Below are 20,444 nucleotides of genomic sequence, written 5' to 3'. Positions count from 1 at the left end.
GTTATTTGGATTTTTATGAATTATCTTTGAAAGACGGGGTCCTGAAAAAGGGAAGTTTCTTTTTTGCTGAGTTTATAAACACAACATGTAAAGTGTTGTTCCCATGTTTAATGAGCTGAAATAAAATATCTCAGAAATGTTCCATACGCACAAAAAGCTTATTTCTCTAAAATGTTTTGCACAAATTTGATTACATCCCTGTTAGTGAGCATTTCTCCTTTGCCAGGATAATCCATCCACATGACAGGTGTGGCATATCAAGAAGCTGACTAAACAGCACGATCATTACACAGGTGCACCTTGTGTTGGGGACAATAAAAAGCAATAAATGTGCAGTTGTCACATAACACAATGCCACAGACATCTCAAGTTTTGAGGGAACGTGGAATTGGCATGCTGACTGCTGAAATGTCCATGAGAGCTGTTGCCAGATGATTGAATGTTCACTTCTCTACCATAAGCCACCTCCAACATAGTTTTAGAGAATTTGGCAGTACGTACAACCGGCCTCACAACCGCAGACCACGTGTATGGCATTGTGTGGGCAAGTGGTTTGCTGATGTCAACATTGTGAACAGAGTGTCCTATGGTGGCACTGGGGTTTTGGTATGGGCAGGCATACACTACGGACAACGAACACAATTGCATTTCATCGCAATTTGAATGCACAAAATTACTGTGACAAGACACTGAGGTCCATTGTGAGGCCCATTTTTTTTTAAAGGTATCTGTGACCAACAGAGGCATATCTGTACTCCCAGTCATGTGAAATCCATAGATTAGGGCCTAAGGAATTTATTTCTGTCACGACTTCCGCCGAAGTTGGTCCCTCTCCTTGTTTGGGCGGCGTTCGGCGGTCGACGTCACCGGTTTTCTAGCCGCCACCGATCCACTTTCATTTTCCATTTGTTTTGTCTTCATTGTACACATGTGTACACACCTTGCGCATATGTCCCTGGTGCGCAAGGTGCTTGGTCGACTGTTGGAGCATGACCTGTACGTCAAGGCTGAGAAATATCTGTTCTTCCAACAGTCCGTCTCCTTCCTAGGGTACCGCATTTCCACATCCAGGGTGAAGATGGAAAGTGACCGCATTTCAGCCGGCGTAAATGGCCGACTCCAACCACGGTAAAGGAAGTGCAGAGGTTCTTAGGGTTTGCCAACTACTACCAGAGGTTAATCCGGGGCTTTGGTCAGGCAGCGGCTCCCATTACCTCACTGCTGAAGGGGCGACCGGTGCGACTGCAGTGGTCAGCTGAGGCGGACAGGGCTTTTTGTCATCTGAGGGCTCTGTTTACCTCGGCTCCCGTGCTGGCTCATCCGGATCCCTCCTTGGCATTCATAGTGGAGGTGGACGCGTCCAAGGCTGGGATAAGAGCTGTGCTGCATCAGAGCCAGATCGAGGCACCTGCCGTGGATGAATGGTTTAGGCGCTCGGAGGAGACCTGGGACGCCTCCCATGTGCACCTGCAACGGGCCATAAGGCGCCAGAAGGCGAGCGCCGACCGCCACCGCAGTGAGGCCCCACTGTTCGCACCGGGGGACCGGGTCTGGCTCTCGACCCGAAACCTGCCCCTCCGCCTGCCCTGCCGGAAGCTGGGTCCACAGTTTGTGGGGCCATTTAAAGTCCTGAGGAGACTGAACGAGGTTTGTTACAGGTTACAGCTCCCCCCTGATTATCGTATTAACCCCTCGTTCCATGTGTCTCTCCTCAGGCCGGTGGTGGCTGGTCCGCTCCAGCAGTCTGAGGTGCGGGAGGTTCCTCCACCCCTCTGGATATCGAGGGGGCCCTGGCGTTGCTGTTCGAGCCATCATGGACTCAAGGCATCGAGCGAGAGGCCTTCATTACCTCGTGGAGTGGGAGGGGTACGGTCCAGAGGAGAGATGGAGAGATGCTGGGTGCCGGTGGAGGACATCCTGGATCCGTCGTTGCTGCGGGAGTTTCACCGTCTCCACCCGGATCGCCCTGCGCCTCGTCCTCCGGGTCATCCCCGAGGCCGGTGTCGGCGCGCTGCTGGAGCCACGTGTCAAGGGGGGGGGGGTTACTGTCACAACTTCCGCCAAAGTTGGTCCCTCTCCTTGTTCGGGCGGCGTTTGGCGGTCGACGTCACCGGTTTTCTAGCTGCCACCGATCCACTTTTCATTTTACATTTGTTTTGTCTTCATTGTACACACCTGGTTTCCATTCCCATTGGGGGGGTTTGTTCATTGTAAGTTGGTCTCATTTGTGAGCTTGATTATGTTCCTTCTTGGAATATTTGTTTTTTTGAGTAAAGTTACGTTTATTACTCATCTCTGTGTCCCGCGCCTGACTCCGCCTTACCTGCTACACCTAGACGCCTTACAATTTCAATTCACTGATTTCCTTCTATGAACTGTAACTCAGTAAAATCTATGAAATTCTTGCATGTTGCATTTATATTTGTGTTCAGTAAAGCTGTAATCGTAGTGTTATTTCCTAAAAGTGTGAATACAATGCTCTTTCAGATTGTTTTCCTTATAGTATCTTGTATCAGGTTTTGTTATTTTGTTCTGAATAAATGTTATTTCCGTGTGAAGGTGGGGAGTGATCCTGTTTAAGTCAGTTCAATGGAACGTTAGAGTTGGGAAAGCCTAGACCACGGGTGTCAAACATCGACTCCAAAATCGGTGGATAGAGGACTATTTTTTGCAAATTTTGACGATTAGGAAATATTATACATTTTCAGTGCAGCCCTCTGGACCTCGTTGAGGACAAATGTGACTCCCGGGGCAAAATTAGTTTGACACCCCTGGCCTAGACTAAAGCCCTATATTTAAACCCTCAATGAGAGTATCAGAAATGTGAAAGGGCACTCACTTTCTCAGTATACAGACACACAGGGAGAAAAGAAAAACTGCAGACCAAAGGAAAATACCAATGCTCTAGAGGGGAGAGGAGGGTGTGTTAAAGAGAGTGAAACTGTTGACTTCAATAGAGAAGAGTGTGCAAGAGAGTAAGTTTCCATAGAAACTTGGACACATTAGTTTCCATAGATCTTCTACTTATCACTGTAATATTTCTCCTGGCTGTGTCTGGAGTGTTAGGCAACTGAGGAACTCAAAAGACATCCCGAGTGTTGGAGGAGAATGTTTCATTAAGGGTAATTTGCCAAACGAAACCCATTAACATTCAGCACAATGCGTTCAGCTCTCTCATGTTTCTCACAGTGGATGTGAAGGCAGGCAGTGGCTCTGGGAGCATTGTGATGAGTAGAGTGTGCCACCATGACACTGACAGAGTACAAGATAACGATTGCCCTGTCGAACCTTGTCACTTCCTTCCCCTTCAGATCACTTCCCTCCCAGGCTTCACGCTCAGTGCTAAGCTAATTGGGTGAGGAGGGAAAAACTCAAAATGTAAGGGCTGCGGTCAGGTTTCCCTGTAAATTATTCAAAAACGTTGCTAAATCTCAGTGCATCAATTGACTGTGATGAACACACACAGGGTAGGCCTACAGTGAATACTGATAAGCGGGCGAAGCCTAACAAGAGTAACTGTCAAACCTCAACTGAACCTAGAAGAATAACGGAACCTGGCCTGAAGCCAAGCCAGCACCAGCTCATCAGCACGGACAACACAACAATCTTATATTGTTTATTTAACGCTCTGCACATAATGCATAGGTGTTGAGGACCAACTAATGGGAACCACAGATATGAGATGATTATGTGTTTATTATTTATTTTCTGTCCAGTAGTTCTTCTCAGTAGCAGTGAAAAGCAGAGCCAGTATATTTCTATGTGGCTCAGGTGAAAAGCAGCATTCATGTTTCCTCATCAGAGAGAGATTCATTACCTAGCAGAGCTCAGGGGCCTGAGAAACTCTCTTTATCACACCAGTGATTAAGTCTATTGATTTCTGCAGGGAAAAGTAGCTGCTCGGAGTCGGGGCCAGGCTACAAGGCTGATGTTGAGTCTCACTGTGTAGCAGTTGAGGAAGAGGGAACTCACATTGACTTGCTGAACACAGTGCTACTGTAACAAGAATAACTTTCAGATGTCTTCCTCAGTGAATGCAACTGAAGTAGATGAAAGTAAACAATGTAAATGTAACGGATGTGAAATGGCTAGCTAGTTAGCGGGTACGCGCTAGTAGCATTTCAATCAGTTACGTCACTTGCTCTGAGACTTTAAGTAGGGTTGCCCCTTGCTCTGCAAGGGCCGCGGCTTTTGTGGAGCGATGGGTAACGACCGTGCTTCGTGGGCAACCGTTGTTGATGTGTGCAGAGGGTCCCTGGTTCGCGCCCGTGTCGGGGCGAGGGGACGGTTTAAATTTATACTGTTACATTGATGCTGTTGACCCGGATCACTGGTTGCTGCGGAAAAGGAGGAGGTTGAAAGGGGGGTGAGTGTAACGGATGTGAAATGGCTAGCTAGTTAGCGGGTACGCGCTAGTAGCATTTCAATCAGTTACGTCACTTGCTCTGAGACTTTAAGTAGGGTTGCCCCTTGCTCTGCAAGGGCCGCAGCTTTTGTGGAGCGATGGGTAACGACCGTGCTTCGTGGGCAACCGTTGTTGATGTGTGCAGAGGGTCCCTGGTTCGCGCCCGCGTCGGGGCGAGGGGACGGTTTAAAGTTATACTGTTACATAAAGGAACATCTAAAAACATGTTGGACTGTCCGACCCAGTCATTATAATATCAGGGTTGTATCTGGAGTCTGACTTCAATGGTCGTCTGATGATTCATCGTGGTCTCTGGGAGGGAAGCAGTAATCTGAAGGCCCACACTATGTAGTATATTTAAGTGATAATGCCCGAGAAGCCGGTGTTTGGAGGATATATTGGCACGCGTGTTGTTAGGCCCGAGACTTAGTCGATATATCGGGCCTATATATTCTTCAAAACACCAGCTTTGAGGACATTATCACTTTTATACAACGGGTTACCAACATATTCAAATAAAGATTGACATATTTTCATTAAAAACATTATTTTGATGAATTTATTCGTACTATTTCATCCTTCCACAAGATATAGTCCAGACATAAATCTATGGTTGTTATCTAAGCCAGCTGGTCGTTCATTCTATCGGTTTGGTTGTTGAACACAGAGACGTGACTCAGTCGTTCAGTCTTTTTGTTTTGTGTCTAAGGACACGCCCCAATCGTTCATTCCAAATGTTCCATTGCCATATTGGCTGGCAACGTTTTTATCACGTGCTTGCTAGCTAGCCAACTACGGCTGACTTACAGTCATGTCAAACAGTGAGGACAGAATAACAACGCAGTAGCTGCATTTGTTTAAACTGTTTTCTAGTGACATTTATTTGGATAACAATGATCTAATGATCATGATCAATGCGATTTCAGCTGGCATAGAAAATGTGCTCTCTCGTCAAACACTGTTGTTCAGAGGAGCTAGCCAACAACACAACTAACACAATCACTTCAAACTGAAGCTGGAAAGACTTTAAACTAGCTGCACTTTGTTTCGTTCGAACCTGTTTTCTATTGATAGAAATTATGCTAATTCATGATTTCGAGGGGTTGAGAAAAGCTACCTACCTGTCTGTCTTATCCCGACACGTTAATTGCTATGGGACAGCTGGAGATCAAATTTGAATATTGAAACAATGTTGCAAATGTCAGAGAGACAGCAAGGTTTATACAAATCTCCACTGTTGAAAACTAAATGTTAGTCTAAAAGAAATGTGAGATAATGTCTAGATGCTTTTTATAGTGGAGATCAAGTTTAGAAATTGCCTGGCTGGGCTGATGAGAGAGTGGATTGCGAAGTCAGATAGAAACTAGGCATTTTAACGTCATAGATTTAGCCTTTGGTAACTTGTGAAATAGACACCAGCTGGAATGCAATTTCAACCAAGCAGCATTCAGGATTAGACCCAACCTTATGTTATTGATGTTTTATGAGTTTGTTTTCACCTCACTGGCACAACACACAATATGCCCTAACGCAGGTGAGGTATGGAGAAATCTGGTCATGGAGTCATGAACCCACTTCCGTACAGCCAAGCATCTGACATATGAGTACATGGGTGTGTCCACAGAAAATGAGATGGGCAATCCATGTTCATGAATGAAATACCCTCGATGGGAGAGGTGTTACATTTCAGTAGGCTTTAAATAAGAATTTGTTCTTAACTGACTTGCCTAGTTAAATAAAGGTTCAATAAAAAATGTGCGCACACACACGCTCATACAATGAGTGTACAAAACCTGCAACTCAATATTAGGAAGGTCTTCTTCATGTTTTGTATACTCAGTGTATAGCTTCCACCTGAATGGAGGAAATAAAAATCCTTTCTTTGTTAAGGATACCGTAGGAAACTAAACGGATTACATTATTGAAGTATCCATTGAACAGTGAACATTGAGGGACCATTGTCAGCTGGGTATTGCTACAGTCATCACAGATGTTAGTAAGAATAAATACATAGATCAGGCAAAATTACACGCAGCAAACTTAATTAACATTTTGCACAACATAGATCAGTATCTACAGAACATATTTGCTTTTTATCCAGTCCACGGTCACATACAGGGAAGTAAGGTGTACAAAAATTATCGATATAGAAGATATAAAGGATCTTTTCTCCTGGACGTTATGAAAAACTACAATCTTTATCCAATCCTGAGCTGCAACCAATGTTTTGTTTTGCAGATTAAAAAAAAATGGCAGACATTGAATGGTTCTCACTGGGAATATTCAATGTTTTCCCCTTGCTTTAACAATATCATTGAGACTGAATGAAGTGACCTTCAAATTCCCTGCAGAGCCCACTGGCAATCCCCCTACTACCTTAGCTCTGTGTACATAATCCACAGCCAACAGGAGACTCAGAAACCCATTACAACTCCGCAATAATGCAAAGGTGGGTGGGTGTGTGTGTGTGTGTGTGTGTGTGAGTGCATGTGCACCCATATGCATGTGTATGTGCATACTTATGCATGAGTTATGGATAATACAACAAAGAGTCCACTACAAAGGATGGATTCATTCAAAGGCTGACATTGGCCACTAATCACTGGGACAGAACATGATGCGTTGCATGGGGAACAGGCTAAAACAGATGCTGGATGAGAAAACTGTTCTTTTGATGCATCTTCATCTCCATGGCTGTTTTGATAACCCATCCTGAAATATGAACTGTTTACTACTCACTTAATGTCAGATTGAATGTCAGAATATAGATATAACATACATTTCAGTAATTTAGCATACTGTGTTCAAGCCATGACATCACACCATGACACTATTCAATATGAGTATGTGATGACGTCATCTTTGCTGATGGACTGTTTGTTCAGATGAGGCAGTTAAGAGGGAGGCCTTGTCTAATAGAAAAGAGCACTGGGAACAGAAGTCCAAAGGTTAAAGGAACAGGCAGGACAATTAAAAGTGTACATAAATACAATTAGCATACAAATGGTTAATAGTAAAACAAATACTGTATTGAATATTGAGCCTGAAATAGAATGTATGTCCTACCATGCTTTGCCTCTTGGTTATACCATGCTTTCTTTTATCCACGTGACTGAAAACAAGTGATGCACTCGCAGGTAAAAGGCCACGTGTCAACCTCATTCTACACAGGGCCGAGCGTCTGCGGGTTTTCGCTCATCCCTTGTACTTGATTGATGAATTAAGGTCACTAATTGATAAAGAACTCCCCTCACCTGGTTGTCTAGGTCTTAATTGAAATGAAAAAAACAAAAACACGCAGACACTACGCCCTTCATGGAAATGAGTTTGACACCCCTGTAGTAGGCCTACTGATAATTATGTTTTTTTAAAGTATCTTTCTGTACACAAAAAGGTGCTATCTACAACCTAAAATGCTTCTTCGGCTGTCCCCATAGGAGAAACCTTTAAATAACTATTTTTTTGGTTCCAAGTATAACCCTTTTGGTTCCAGGTGAAACCCGTTTGGGTTCCATTTAGAACCATTTTTGCATAGGGTTCTATGTGGAACCCAAAAGGATTCTACGTGGAACCCAAAATTATTCTACCTGAAACCCAAAAGGGTTCTACCTGGAACCCAAAAGGGTTATCTTATGGGGACAGCCATATAACTTTGGAAACCTTTTTTAAGAGTGTACCACATCTAAATGTCATACATTGATATCAGGCCCTGGCCTATGTGAAGACACCAGAGCACTTTGAGAAGCTCTTTTCAAATTAAGTGTGCAACTTCGGGGCTTCCTCAAGTTAGCTGCACATGGAGATTGTGCTAGTAGGCTGTCCGTTGATACAGAAGCCTACAACAGCTGACCACTCACCTCCTTATTGCCCTCAATCGTGTCTTATGTTCATAATTTAAATGTTTTACACTGGAAACCAAAATGATAACATTTTATATAATTATTTAATTAAATAGTTGCTTGAAAAATATAATATTATGGCTAGAAAATGTGCCGTTACTTACCAGATATCTCTGTATGTGGCACCCCGTTGAGAGTGAAGCCTTTACCGCTGTAGAACTGTCGGACATCCGAACAGCTCCGGGCTTTACTGCTCGCATTGTCCGCCGACAACGGGATAGCAGATAGACAAAGGAATATGAGAGCCTGGAGAAAATCCATAATGACAACCAAATAGCAAGGTGTAGATCAAAGAGAACGAGTCGAGACAATTAAAATAAGTCCTACAAAGCCTCGTATGACATTCAACCGGTAGATAAAGCCTCCCTTGGCGGTGTATCTCGCTTTGGCGCGGAGGATACAGCTGGAAACACCAGCTGAACAATCTGTCAGCGCTCCCCGGAGTCCTGTGACGACGCTGTGACTGTCAAGATGAGCAAGTCCTCGCAGTGATGAGTCTACTAGGCAGAACGGCTCTAAAAAAACGAAAATTAATTACTGTAATACGTGGTATCAAAATCCACCAATAAACGGAATAAAGGCTTTGCTACTGTCAGTGAACAGTCACAGTAGTCTTGGATGAAACTGTATGGAACTGGTGAACTCTACAAATATCGGAGATGTGTAAGGGAGAATAGCCCGAGTGTTGTGAGCTGAGCACGTAGCACAGCCAGTATAGGATTGGAATCGCGCTGGGATACTCATGCGGAGCTGCTGTTTTGGTGCCGCCCCGCGGAGAACAGAGGATGGCACCACCTGCAGGTCAGTGCGCTTCTGTTTTCTTTCTTTTTCTTTTTTTGTTGCTGTTTTTTTTTTTTAAATACATTTTTATTCATAAAACAAAATCAACAACTTCGAATGTGCAGCCCTTTAATATTATGATTTATCATTCTTTTCTTCCAAAGACAATCAAAACCTATTTGTTTGGTGAAAAATAAGTGTATAATTCTAGAAAAATCACTTGAGATTTCGCGTTATGGAGATGAGCTCAAATGCATTCACTGTTGGCTCTTGAAAGTCCACATCATCATCACCACACATCCAGGCTACTGGATGTGATAAAGATGTAGGCTCTTTATTTGTATACCCTGCAGTATAACTTTCATACAATGCAGTAAATGTAAAACTTGTAGCGTATTTGAGGTTAAAAAGGCCTCTGAAGTTTGTAATTTTCACTTATAATTTCAGCCTTTCCCTTACAAAAAATTGTATCAACCCCTACAAAAATGTCCATTCATTATAATCCACGTAGTAATTGAGATTTTCTGTTGCAGCAGAATTATTTTCCTGTTGTAGCATACTGTCTCAAATCTAGATCCTACATCTGTACCATGACCACAATAGGACAATACTCTCTGTTCATCTGTTTGAGTTCTGTGCATAATACATTTTTTTACGCACAGGTGTGCATAAAACACAATGGCAAAACTCACATAATTTCACTGAACGAAGTGTCTTCATTAATTCTCTACACACATTCCCATTGACATAGGCCTACTGTACTATCCACACTAATTTCCAAGCATATAATCCGATTGTCAGCCGTATCTCCCTGCATGGCACAAAGATGGCTACAGAAGCCTGAGAGGTGGGAGTTGGTGGGTGGGAGGTCTGACCAGCCACTAAGCTGTATGTGTGAAATGACAGTGTAATTACATGTACAGGGGACACATTTAGTCTCTCACTAACCACCTGTAATCCCTGTTACAGTGTAGCCTGCCAGGGTCTGTACTGGATTAACATGGTGTTGTTGTGGATTGGGACACAGCCCTCTGTGTGTGTGTGTGTGTGTGTGTGTGTGTGTGTGTGTGTGTGTGTGTGTGTGTGTGTGTGTGTGTGTGTGTGTGTGTGTGTGTGTGTGTGTGTGTGTGTGTGTGTGTGTGTGTGTGTGTGTGTGTGTGTGTGTGTGTGTGTGTGTGTGTGCATGCTTGGGTGTGCATGCGAGGGTGCATGATTGCATGGTTGTGTGTATAGTCTGTATGCATGTGTGATAGAAGTGTGAACTGTATTCTGTAGGCCAATCTGGACTCAGGAAGAGATGTAACATAGTAAATGTAAATCCTGGACACTCCAATTAGTATGATGTGTTAAGTTTCTTATGGTATGTATTAATTTGTGGATGTCCAGGTTAGGGTTAGGCTTAGCTAACATGCTAAGTAGTTGCAAAGTAGTTAAAAAGTGTTAAGGTGTTGCAAAGTTTCTAATTAGCTAAAATGCTAAATTTGTCCAGGATGAGATTCGAACGTGCAACCTTTGGGTTGCTTGACGTTCGCGTTTAATGCCCACCTATCCATCCCGACCAACAGCCTTAATTTCATTTTTTTTCAGAAGGTTCAGAAGTAACCTTCTGTCTTTTATATAACCATACCAAACACAACATACCTTACTAATTTGAGTGTCCCGGACAGTGTTACGTCTAGTCTATTACTCTGTTATGCCCATCCAGGCTGCATAGCCCTACAAAGCGAGACAGTTAGAAGACAGAAAGGGCAAGGCACTGATATTTGTCAGTGAAAAGCTATTGGCAGAGTTCCCTCCCTCTCTCTCTCTCTCTCTCTCAATTCAATTCAATTCAATTGACTTTATTGACATGGTAAGTTCGTTATTACTTACATTGTCAAAGTATACATATTGAAAAATAAAAATCAAATATATATGTATATATGTATATATATACAAAATATATATATATATTTATATATAAATAAATGGTGGGACCAACAGCAATAATAACAGTAGTAGTGGACATGGGATTACCATTAACAACAACTACAACAACAATATTAATCCGAACAACAATAAATTTACACAACAGTAGTAGACCAGTGTCAATATGACTTGAGAAGACATATGACCTGGTATGAAAGACAAAACAAAACTAAGCTAAATGGGAAATATTATCAATATTACTTTGCATTTTTCACTGGCTGTCCCTCAGGTTGTGGCAGGAGGACACATATTTGGCTGCCAAAACTGCACATTTTTTATAGTTTATAGTTTATAGTTATAGTCTCTCTCTCTAGTTTATAGTTATAGTCTCTCTCTCTCTCTCTCTCTCTCTCTCTCTCTCTCTCTCTCTCTCTCTCTCTCTCTCTCTCTCTCTCTCTCTCTCTCTCTCTCTCTCTGACTGAGAGTGGCAGCCACATTTTGAGTGTACCCATGCCATATTTTAGATTTGATATTCTTCAAAGTAGCCACCCTTTGCCTAGATGACAGCTTTGCACACTCTTGGTATTCTCTCAACCAGCTTCACCTGGAATGCTTTTCCAACAGTCTTGAAGGAGTTCCCACATATGTTGAGCACTTTTGGTTGCTTTTCCTTCACTCTGCGGTCCAGCTAATTCAAACCATCTCAACTGGGTTGAGGTTGGGTGATTGTGGAGGCCAGGACTCCATCACTCTCCTTCTTGGTCAAATAGCCATTACACAGCCCGTAGGTGTGTTGGGTCATTGTCCTGTTGAAAAACAGAGGATAGTCCCACTAAGTGCAAACCAGATGGGATGGTGTATCGCTGCAGAATGCTGTGGTAGCCATGCTGGTTAAGTGTGCCGTGAAATTCTAAAGTAATCACTGACAGTGTCACCAGCAAAGCACACCTCCTCCTCCATAGTGGTTTCATTGCAGAAATTTGATCATGACGGCCTGATTCACGCAGTCTCCTCTGAACAGTTGATGTTGAGATGTGTATTTTACTTGAACTCTGTGAAGCATTTATTTGGGCTGCAATTTCTGAGGCTGGTAACTATAATGAACTTCTCCTCTGAGCAGAGGTAACTCTGAGTCTTCTTTTCCTGTCGCGGCCCTCATGAGAGCCAGTTTCATAATAGCGCTTGATGGTTTTTGGACTGCACTTGAAGAAAAGTTCAAAGTTCTTTAAATGTTCTGTATTGACTGATTTTCATGTCGTAAACTAATGATGGACTCTCGTTTTTCTTTGCTTATTTGAGCTGTTCTTGCCATAATATGGACTTGGTATTTACCAAATAGGGATATCTTCTGTATACCACCCATACCTTGTCACAACACAACTGATTGGCTCAAATGCATTAAGAAGGAAAGAAATTCCACAAATTAACTTTTAACAAGGCACACCTGTTAATTGAAATGCGTTCCAGGTGACTACCTCATGAAGCTGGTTGAGAGAATACCAATAGTGTGCAAAGCTGTCAACAAGGCAAAGGGTGGCGACTTTGCAGAATAGGTATTTTGATTTGTTTAACACTTTTTTGTTTACTGCATGATTCCATATGTGTTATTTCAGAGTTTTGATGTCTTCACTATTATTCTACAATGTAAAAAATAGTAAAAATAAAGAAATCATGTGAATCATGTGAATGAGCATCATACATTTCCATGGCAATTCAGCATCAGTTGAAATAACATTCCAAAATACCATGGAAATTATTGCATCACAATACCAGGCAGCCATTGCGAGTGTACCCATACGTTTACCAGTCAAATTGACAGGGTTAGAGCTTCCAAGCCGTTTTTGTTCATTCTGTTTTTATGGGTTGATATATAGGAGGAAAGTGGAATTGTCGGATGTGGCATGGCTTGCAGACTATAACGGATTACAAAGGGAAAATCCCAGTGACACAGAACTTCCAAACAAGCTGAATGCCTTTTATGCTCGCATCAAGGAAAACAACACAGAAGCCTGCTTGAAAGCACCTGTTGTTCCAGATGACTGTGGGATCTTGCTCTCCGTGGCCGATGTGAATAAAACTTCTAAACAGGTTAACACTTGCAAAGACTCCGGGCCAGACGGAATACCAGGGCGCGTTCTCAGAGCATGTGCAGACCAGCTGGCAAGTGTCTTCCAAAGCTCATCACCAAGCACCCTGGGATTGAACACCTCCCTCTGCAACTGGATCCTGGACTTCCTGATGGGTCGACCCCAGGTGGTGTTGGTAGACAACAACACCTCCGCCATGCTGCCTCTCAACACGGGGGCCCTTCTGGGGTGCGTGCTTTGTCCCATCCTGTACACTATACAGTGAGTATACCAAACATTAAGAGCCCCCCCCCCCCCCCTTGCCCTCAGAACAGCCTCAGTTTGTTGGGGCATGGACTCTACAAGGTGTCAAAAGCGCTCCACAGGGATGCTGGCCCATTTTGACTCCAATACTTCCCACAGTTGTGCCAAGTTTGCTGGATGTCCTATGGGTAGTGGACCATTCTTGATACACACAAGAGACTGTAAAGTGTGAAAAATCCAGTAGCGTTGCAGTTCTTGACACAAACCGTTGTGCCTGGCACCTTGTGGCACACGTACACAATCATTATCTCAATTGTCTCAAGACTTAAAAATCATCCTTTAACCTGTCTCCTCACCTTCATCTACACTGATTGAAGTGGATTTAATAAGTGGCATCAATAAAGGATCATAGCTTTCACCTGCGTACACTTGGTCAGTCTGTGTCATAGAAAGTGCAGGGGTTCTTAATGTTTTGTTTTCTCAGTGTATATACACACTATACACACACTCATGCAAAACCCCCACACCTTCACATACACTACAAACGCCCACACACACAACACGCACACGCATACCGACACAACACACACACACATACACACACACACACATACACACTTTTACATTCATAATTTGCTGTTGCTACTCTGTTCTTTATTTTACTCATATTATTATCTATCCTGATCCCTGGTCACTTTACCCTGCCCCTGCACATTGATCTGGTACTGGTACTCCCTGTATGTGACTCCATTCTTGTGTATTTTATTACTCTTCTGTTACTATTAAGTTTTTTAGTTTTTTTAACTCTGCATCGTTGGGAAGGGCTAGTAAGTAAGCATTTCACACTAAAGTCTACACCCGTTGTATTCGGTGCATGTGACAAATACAATTACATTTTTTTTATTTGATTTTGATCAGCCCCATAGTCTCATTTCTGAGCTTAATGGAGCAGAATAGTCCAATCACTGTACATGCCTCACATGCATGGATCCATTAATTTATGCTGCATAACACCAAAATAAGTTTTTCTCTGTTGTCAGCTTCTATTCATGATGCCATTCAAGTTTTTTTTAAATGCTCATGAGAAACATCCTTCCCACTGGACACAGACGTCATATCAATGTCAAGTTTTTATTTATATTTGGTTGAGTTGAATCAACAAAAAATGTCAATATGTCATTGGATTTAGGTTAAAAGTTGGGTTGATTCAACGTCATCACATTTAATTTTTTGGTTGAAATGGTGTGGAAATAACATTGAGTCAACCTGTTTTTTGCAGTGGGATATAGTGGTTAAGTGCATTGCAGCATTAACAAGCACCTTTCAAACCAAAAGCAAACGGAACTCGGATTAATTTCACACATTCTGCTGCACAGAGTGTACTATTCCGTCAGACTGGTTCTTGTGGTTGACCAATATTCTAACACATGCACATCTCACACGTCATGTTCAATAAATAGTTGGATACCAAGAACTTTGTTTGCATGTCAATGCAAAAACAGAAAATGCTGGATTATTCCCAACAAGATTTTAAGGATGATAATCCAGAGATATTCATAATATATAGTCTGCTATTCCATTTGATGGCAGTAATTTGTCAAGATAAGATCATGACATTCTAGCTAGGTCTGTTAAGGTAATGACTTTAGTCATGACTGATTGGTTTGGAAGCAGAATGGTGAGAATTTACGAATCTGCTCTAACCTGAAAACAATAGTGTGCCATTGTCTGCCACTCTACTACAAAACAATGCCTGTTAGATGCTCTTCATTACATTTAGCGTGTTTATTCGGATTTAGCGTGTCATGGTAATGGAATTGTGGCCAGTGAATCTGGTGTAACATTTGAAACAGCTGGTGACAGAGAGAGCAAACAGAGGTGTATCCTAGTGTGGCCTCTGTCATTTTCACACATGCAGACGGAGAGAGCTGCACTACCAGCCACACATTCCCTTCCTTCCTGACCAGAGTTGGGTAGATGACTTTCTAAATGTAATCTGTTACATATACTAGTTACTTGTCCTAAATTGTAATCAGTAATATAATTTTTGGGATTACCCAATCTCAGTAATGTAATCTGATTACTTTCAGTTACTTTGAGATGACTTTCCTCTTAAGAGACATTAGAAGAAGACAGAAAGGATCAAACAAACAAAGTTGGTGTGTCATCGTAGTAGTCTCTGACTTCTGGTCAACAAATTTAAACCTGCACCTTTTTTTAAATGCTGAATTTAAGTAATTGGGGAAATGTAAATGTAATCCAATAAGTAATCATCTAGTTTTTCAAAAACATCGTACAACTGGGGACCGAAGTCAGTGTGCATGCGCCCAGCCCGCCACAAGGAGTCGCTAGAGGGCGATGGGACAAGGACATCCCAGCTGGCCAAACCATCCCCTAACCCAGACGACGCTGGGCCAATTGTGCGCAGGCTCATGGGTCTCCCGGTTGCGGCCCAGCTGCGACACAGCCTGGGATTGAACCCAGGTCTGTAGTGACACCTCTAGCGCTGCGATTCTGTGTCTTAGACCGCTACGCCACTCGGGAGGCACCTGGAATTATACTTTTAACAGTTGATTTGTTGTTGTGTGATCCATCAGAATTTGGATTTTAAACAGTACACTTTCAGCACCAACGTTTAGGCATCAGGGCCAGGTCTATCAGTGTGAAACCCAGTAGTCTGGGAGATCTCCACTAAAGCCCTTTGCCCTCCTTACCGTTCCTCCATGATGGATGACCTCTCATGCTCCACTATCCCCCAGGATAAGGCTGCTAACCTCAGTCCATCCCCTCAGCCCCTCACTGCTAAGACACCGAATTACGAACACACATTTGATGGATGAGCGCCAATTGAACTGAATGAACAGGGCAACTGTGAGGCTTAACCCTCTATAATGTATATGTGCATTCGTGCAGATTGTGTGCACGCACACACATGTACAAACCCACACATTTATGCACTGCTTTAGACTCCACAGAGATGAAAGGGGTGGTAGACTGACGATGAAGATAGATATGGAATCAACACATCTACATACTGTATAGGCTATGCGTTTGTGTGTTTCTGTGGCTCTGTGTGTGGTGCATTCCTGCAGCGTGGTGATGAAAGTCTTGGGGCTGGAGGACAGGGCTCAGGTCAGAGGGGGCTGGGCTGGGGGTAGTGGGGGCTCGAAACCTTTGGGTCTGGCTCTCCGGATGGCGCTCTGCTCTGCCTCTATCTGGCAGAGAGAGGTCCTGGAATAGCTCTGTGCTGCTGGCCTGGCAGAGAGAGGTCCTGAAATAGCTCTGTGCTGCTGGCCTGGCAGAGAGAGGTCCTGAAATAGCTCTGTGCTGCTGGCCTGGCAGAGAGAGGTTCTGTAATAGCTCTGTGCTGCTGGCCTGGCAGAGAGAGGTTCTGAAATAGCTCTGTGCTGCTGGCCTGGCAGAGAGAGGTTCTGTAATAGCTCTGTGCTGCTGGCCTGGCAGAGAGAGGTTCTGAAATAGCTCTGTGCTGCTGGCCTGGCAGAGAGAGGTCCTGAAATAGCTCTGTGCTGCTGGCCTGGCAGAGAGAGGTCCTGAAATAGCTCTGTGCTGCTGGCCTGGCAGAGAGAGGTCCTGAAATAGCTCTGTGCTGCTGGCCTGGCAGAGAGAGGTTCTGAAATAGCTCTGTGCTGCTGGCCTGGCAGAGAGAGGTTCTGAAATAGCTCTGTGCTGCTGGCCTGGCAGAGAGAGGCAGCTCAACCGTTAGCTCCGCTGATCCCCACCTCTCCCTGACTGGAGGAATCCCTGCTATTAATGGAGCGTTATTAGAGAGCACCATGAGACTATATCAGCATTAGAAAGTGTGAACCCATTATGGGCAACTGCAAGCTAAATCCTATTCAATCTTTCTTACTGAATTCAATAGGCTAATGAAGCTGAGCCAACATGAACTACAGTTTAAGTCTGAAGTTTACATACACCTTAGCCAAATACATTTAAACTCTGTTTTTCACAATTCCTGACATTTAATCCTAGTAAAAAATCCCTGTTTTAGGTCAGTTAGGATCACCACTTTATTTTAAGAATGTGAAATGTCAGAATAATTGTAGAGAGAATTATTTAATTCAGCTTTTGTTTCTTTCATCACATTTCCAGTGGGTCAGAAGTTTACATACACTGAATTAGTATTTGGTAGCATTGCCTTTAAATTGTTAAACTTGGGTCAAACGTTTTGGGTAGCCTTCCACAAGCTTCCAACAATAAGTTGGGTGAATTTTGGCCCATTCCTCCTGACAGAGCTTGTGTCAGGTTTGTAGGCCTCCTTGCTCACACACACTTTTTCAGTTCAGCACACACATTTTCTATGGGATTGAGGTCAGGGCTTTGTGATGGCCACTCCAATACCTTGACTTTGTTGTCCTTAAGCCATTTTGCCACAACTTTGGAAGCATGCTTGTGGTCATTGTCCATTTGGAAGACCCACTTGCGACCAAGCTTTAACTTCCTGACTGATGTCTTGAGATGTTGCCTCAATATATCCACATAATCTTCCATCCTCATGATGCCATCTATTTTTGAAGTGCACCAGTCCCTCCTGCAGCAAAGCACCCCCACAACATGATGCTGCCACCCCCGTGCTTCACGGTTTGAATGGTGTTCTTAGGCTTGCAAGCCTCCCCCTTTTTCCTCCAAACATAACGGTGGTCTTTATGGCCAAACAGTTATATTTTTGTTTCATCAGACCAGAGGACATTTCTCCAAAAAGTACAATCTTTGTCCACGTGTACAGTTACAAACCATAGTCTGGCTTTTTATGGCGGTTTTGGAGCAGTGGCTTCTTCCTTGCTGAGCGGCCTTTCAGATTATGTCGATGTAGGACTCGTTTTACTGTGGATATAGATACTTTTGTACCTGTTTCCTCCAGCATCTTCACAAGGTCCTTTGCTGTTGTTCTGGGATTGATTTGCACTTTTCGCACCAAAGTACGTTCATCTCTAGGAGACAGAACGCGTCTCCTTCCTGAGCGGTATGATGGCTGTGTGGTCCCATGGTGTTTATACTTGCGTACTATTGTTTGTACAGATGAACGTGGTACTTTCAGGTGTTTAAAAATTGCTCCCAAGGATGAACCAGACTTGTGGAGGGATACCATTTTTTTCTGAGGTCTTGGCTGATTTCTTTTGATTTTCCCATGATGTCAAGCAAAGGGGCACTGAGTTTGAAGGTAGGCCTTGAAATACATCCGCAGGTACACCTCCAATTGACTCAAATTATGTCAATTAGCCTATCAGAAGCTTCTAAAGCCATGACATCATTTTCTGGAATTCTCCAAGCTGTTTAAAGGCACAGTCAACTTAGTGTAACTTCTGACCCACTGGAATTGTGATAGAGTGAATTATAAGTTAAATAATGTGTCTATCAACAATTGTTGGAAAAATGACTTGTGTCATGCACAAAGTAGATGTCCTAACCGACTTGCCAAAACTATAGTTTGTTAACAAGAAATTTGTGGAGTGGTTGAAAAATGAGTTTTAATGACTCCAACCTAAGTGTATGTAAACTTCCGACTTCAACTGTATGTGACCTGGCCGGGATAGGACAGTTGGTGGTTTTGGCCAAGCTCCAGGTCCATCTAGAAGAAAAAAGAAACGCACACCTATGTAGGCGAGGTGCTGGCTAGCGGAGTAGAAAACTAGAAAATAAAGGAGAGCCGCACACTCTAGGAGCTCAGATGCAAAAATATTTAATTACCAACGTTTCGACAGGCAAGCTGTCTTCATCAGGGTACAAGCCATGGTGTCACAGAAATCAGATGTTAAGATAACCTCTTGAGTTGAAGCATTGGCATAAATAAAAAATTTAAAATCTGCCTTTATGTGTTTCATAACAAGTCGGAATCGGATTTCACCTTCGAGATTCAAGGTTTTTGTAGCATTTGTGAATTTGATCAAACTTGGGTAAGTTATATACTTGTCAGACCACGCACAGTTGCACTTTGACCTACTCTAACATGCTGACCACACCACTCGCCGTCGTGTACGCAAGTGCTACAAAAGGAATGTACACATACATGTTATTCAGTCATTGCACTCCGAATGTCTGCGTAGCTAGGCGCTAAAGTAGAACTCGGCTTTATTTGTAATGCTTGACGCGCTGTAAGTCCGGCCTCTCCCATCTCCTCATTGGTTTTTAGGAGTATATACCCAAGTGGGTGATATACCCAAGAGGTCCACACTCCAATCCAGTTGGTGGTGGTAATGCACCTTTAAGTTGGTTGCCAACTGCCATATAAAGCCAAAAGAAGAACCCTGAAGGAAGAGAGATGACTATAAACAAACTCGGTTTACCATTTTATCTGTGTATTAATTGTCGGAGTAGAGGGCCTTGTTTATTTCAGGTAAAATACCAACCCAATGTTTATATCCCAGGACAAATTAGCTAGCAACAGCAAGCTAGCTAGCTAAATTGCCTTAAATGTTTAATGCTTTTGGACCTGTCCCAAAATTAATATAGTTTGTTCAGAGTTTGTTTTGATATTCCAACCAGCGTGTCCTGATCGTGTCTGGTGTGGGTGGACAAAATCAACATGCGCGCGATGGCGCACTTGGACGCTCACGCACACGAAACCAGCATTCTGTCTGTCTCTCCTTGTGGTGTGGGTTCTGCCTCACTGGTTACTTGGTATTCAGTGAGAGATGTATTTATTATCCAGCAGGGCAGTGATTGGCTCTAGCTTGTGGGGCTTGGCAGCAGCCGTTGCCAATCCAATCACAGTAATCCGGTGAAGGGCCAGAGGGCAATGAGCAGCGGCAGCCTGCCCAGCCCAGTCCTGCCCTGCCCAGCCCAGCTTAGCTCAAGAGGCACAAAGTGGCAGAATCAACACAGACATGCACTATTTGGCAAATCAATGCAGAATCACCAGCACAGTACTGGAAATATACTGTAGAAAATCCCTGAAAATTTTCCCTGATCGTCTCGTCATACAAGATTCAACTTCCTTTATCAATATTCATATCAATACTGCAAGGGCACTGTCTCATAGTGCAGTCTTTCCTAACTCCAGTCCTCTAGAACCACCAACAGAACCAGGGTATGATCATTAGTTGAATCGGGTGTGCTTGTCTGTGGCTACATTAAACATGTGCTGTTGGGGGTACTGGACAG

General features: G+C 43.3%; 1 protein-coding gene across 1 annotated transcript in view; it reads right to left on the bottom strand.

The window, feature by feature from the left end:
• LOC129855244 (glypican-1-like) overlaps positions 1–9,040 on the bottom strand; it is a 67,479-nt gene extending 58,439 nt beyond the window's left edge. Inside the window, exon 1 of the mRNA XM_055922678.1 lies at positions 8,409–9,040. Within this exon, the coding sequence (XP_055778653.1) occupies positions 8,409–8,565 (157 nt within the window). The 5' untranslated portion in view covers positions 8,566–9,040. The remainder of the gene's footprint in view (positions 1–8,408) is intronic.
• Positions 9,041–20,444: the final 11,404 nt, after the last annotated feature.

The sequence above is a fragment of the Salvelinus fontinalis genome, chromosome 5 (genome assembly GCF_029448725.1).
Source record: "Salvelinus fontinalis isolate EN_2023a chromosome 5, ASM2944872v1, whole genome shotgun sequence".
Lineage (NCBI taxonomy): Eukaryota > Metazoa > Chordata > Actinopteri > Salmoniformes > Salmonidae > Salvelinus > Salvelinus fontinalis.
The sequence above is the reverse complement of the archived record's forward strand: the minus strand, read 5'-3'. Positions and strand labels throughout refer to the sequence as shown.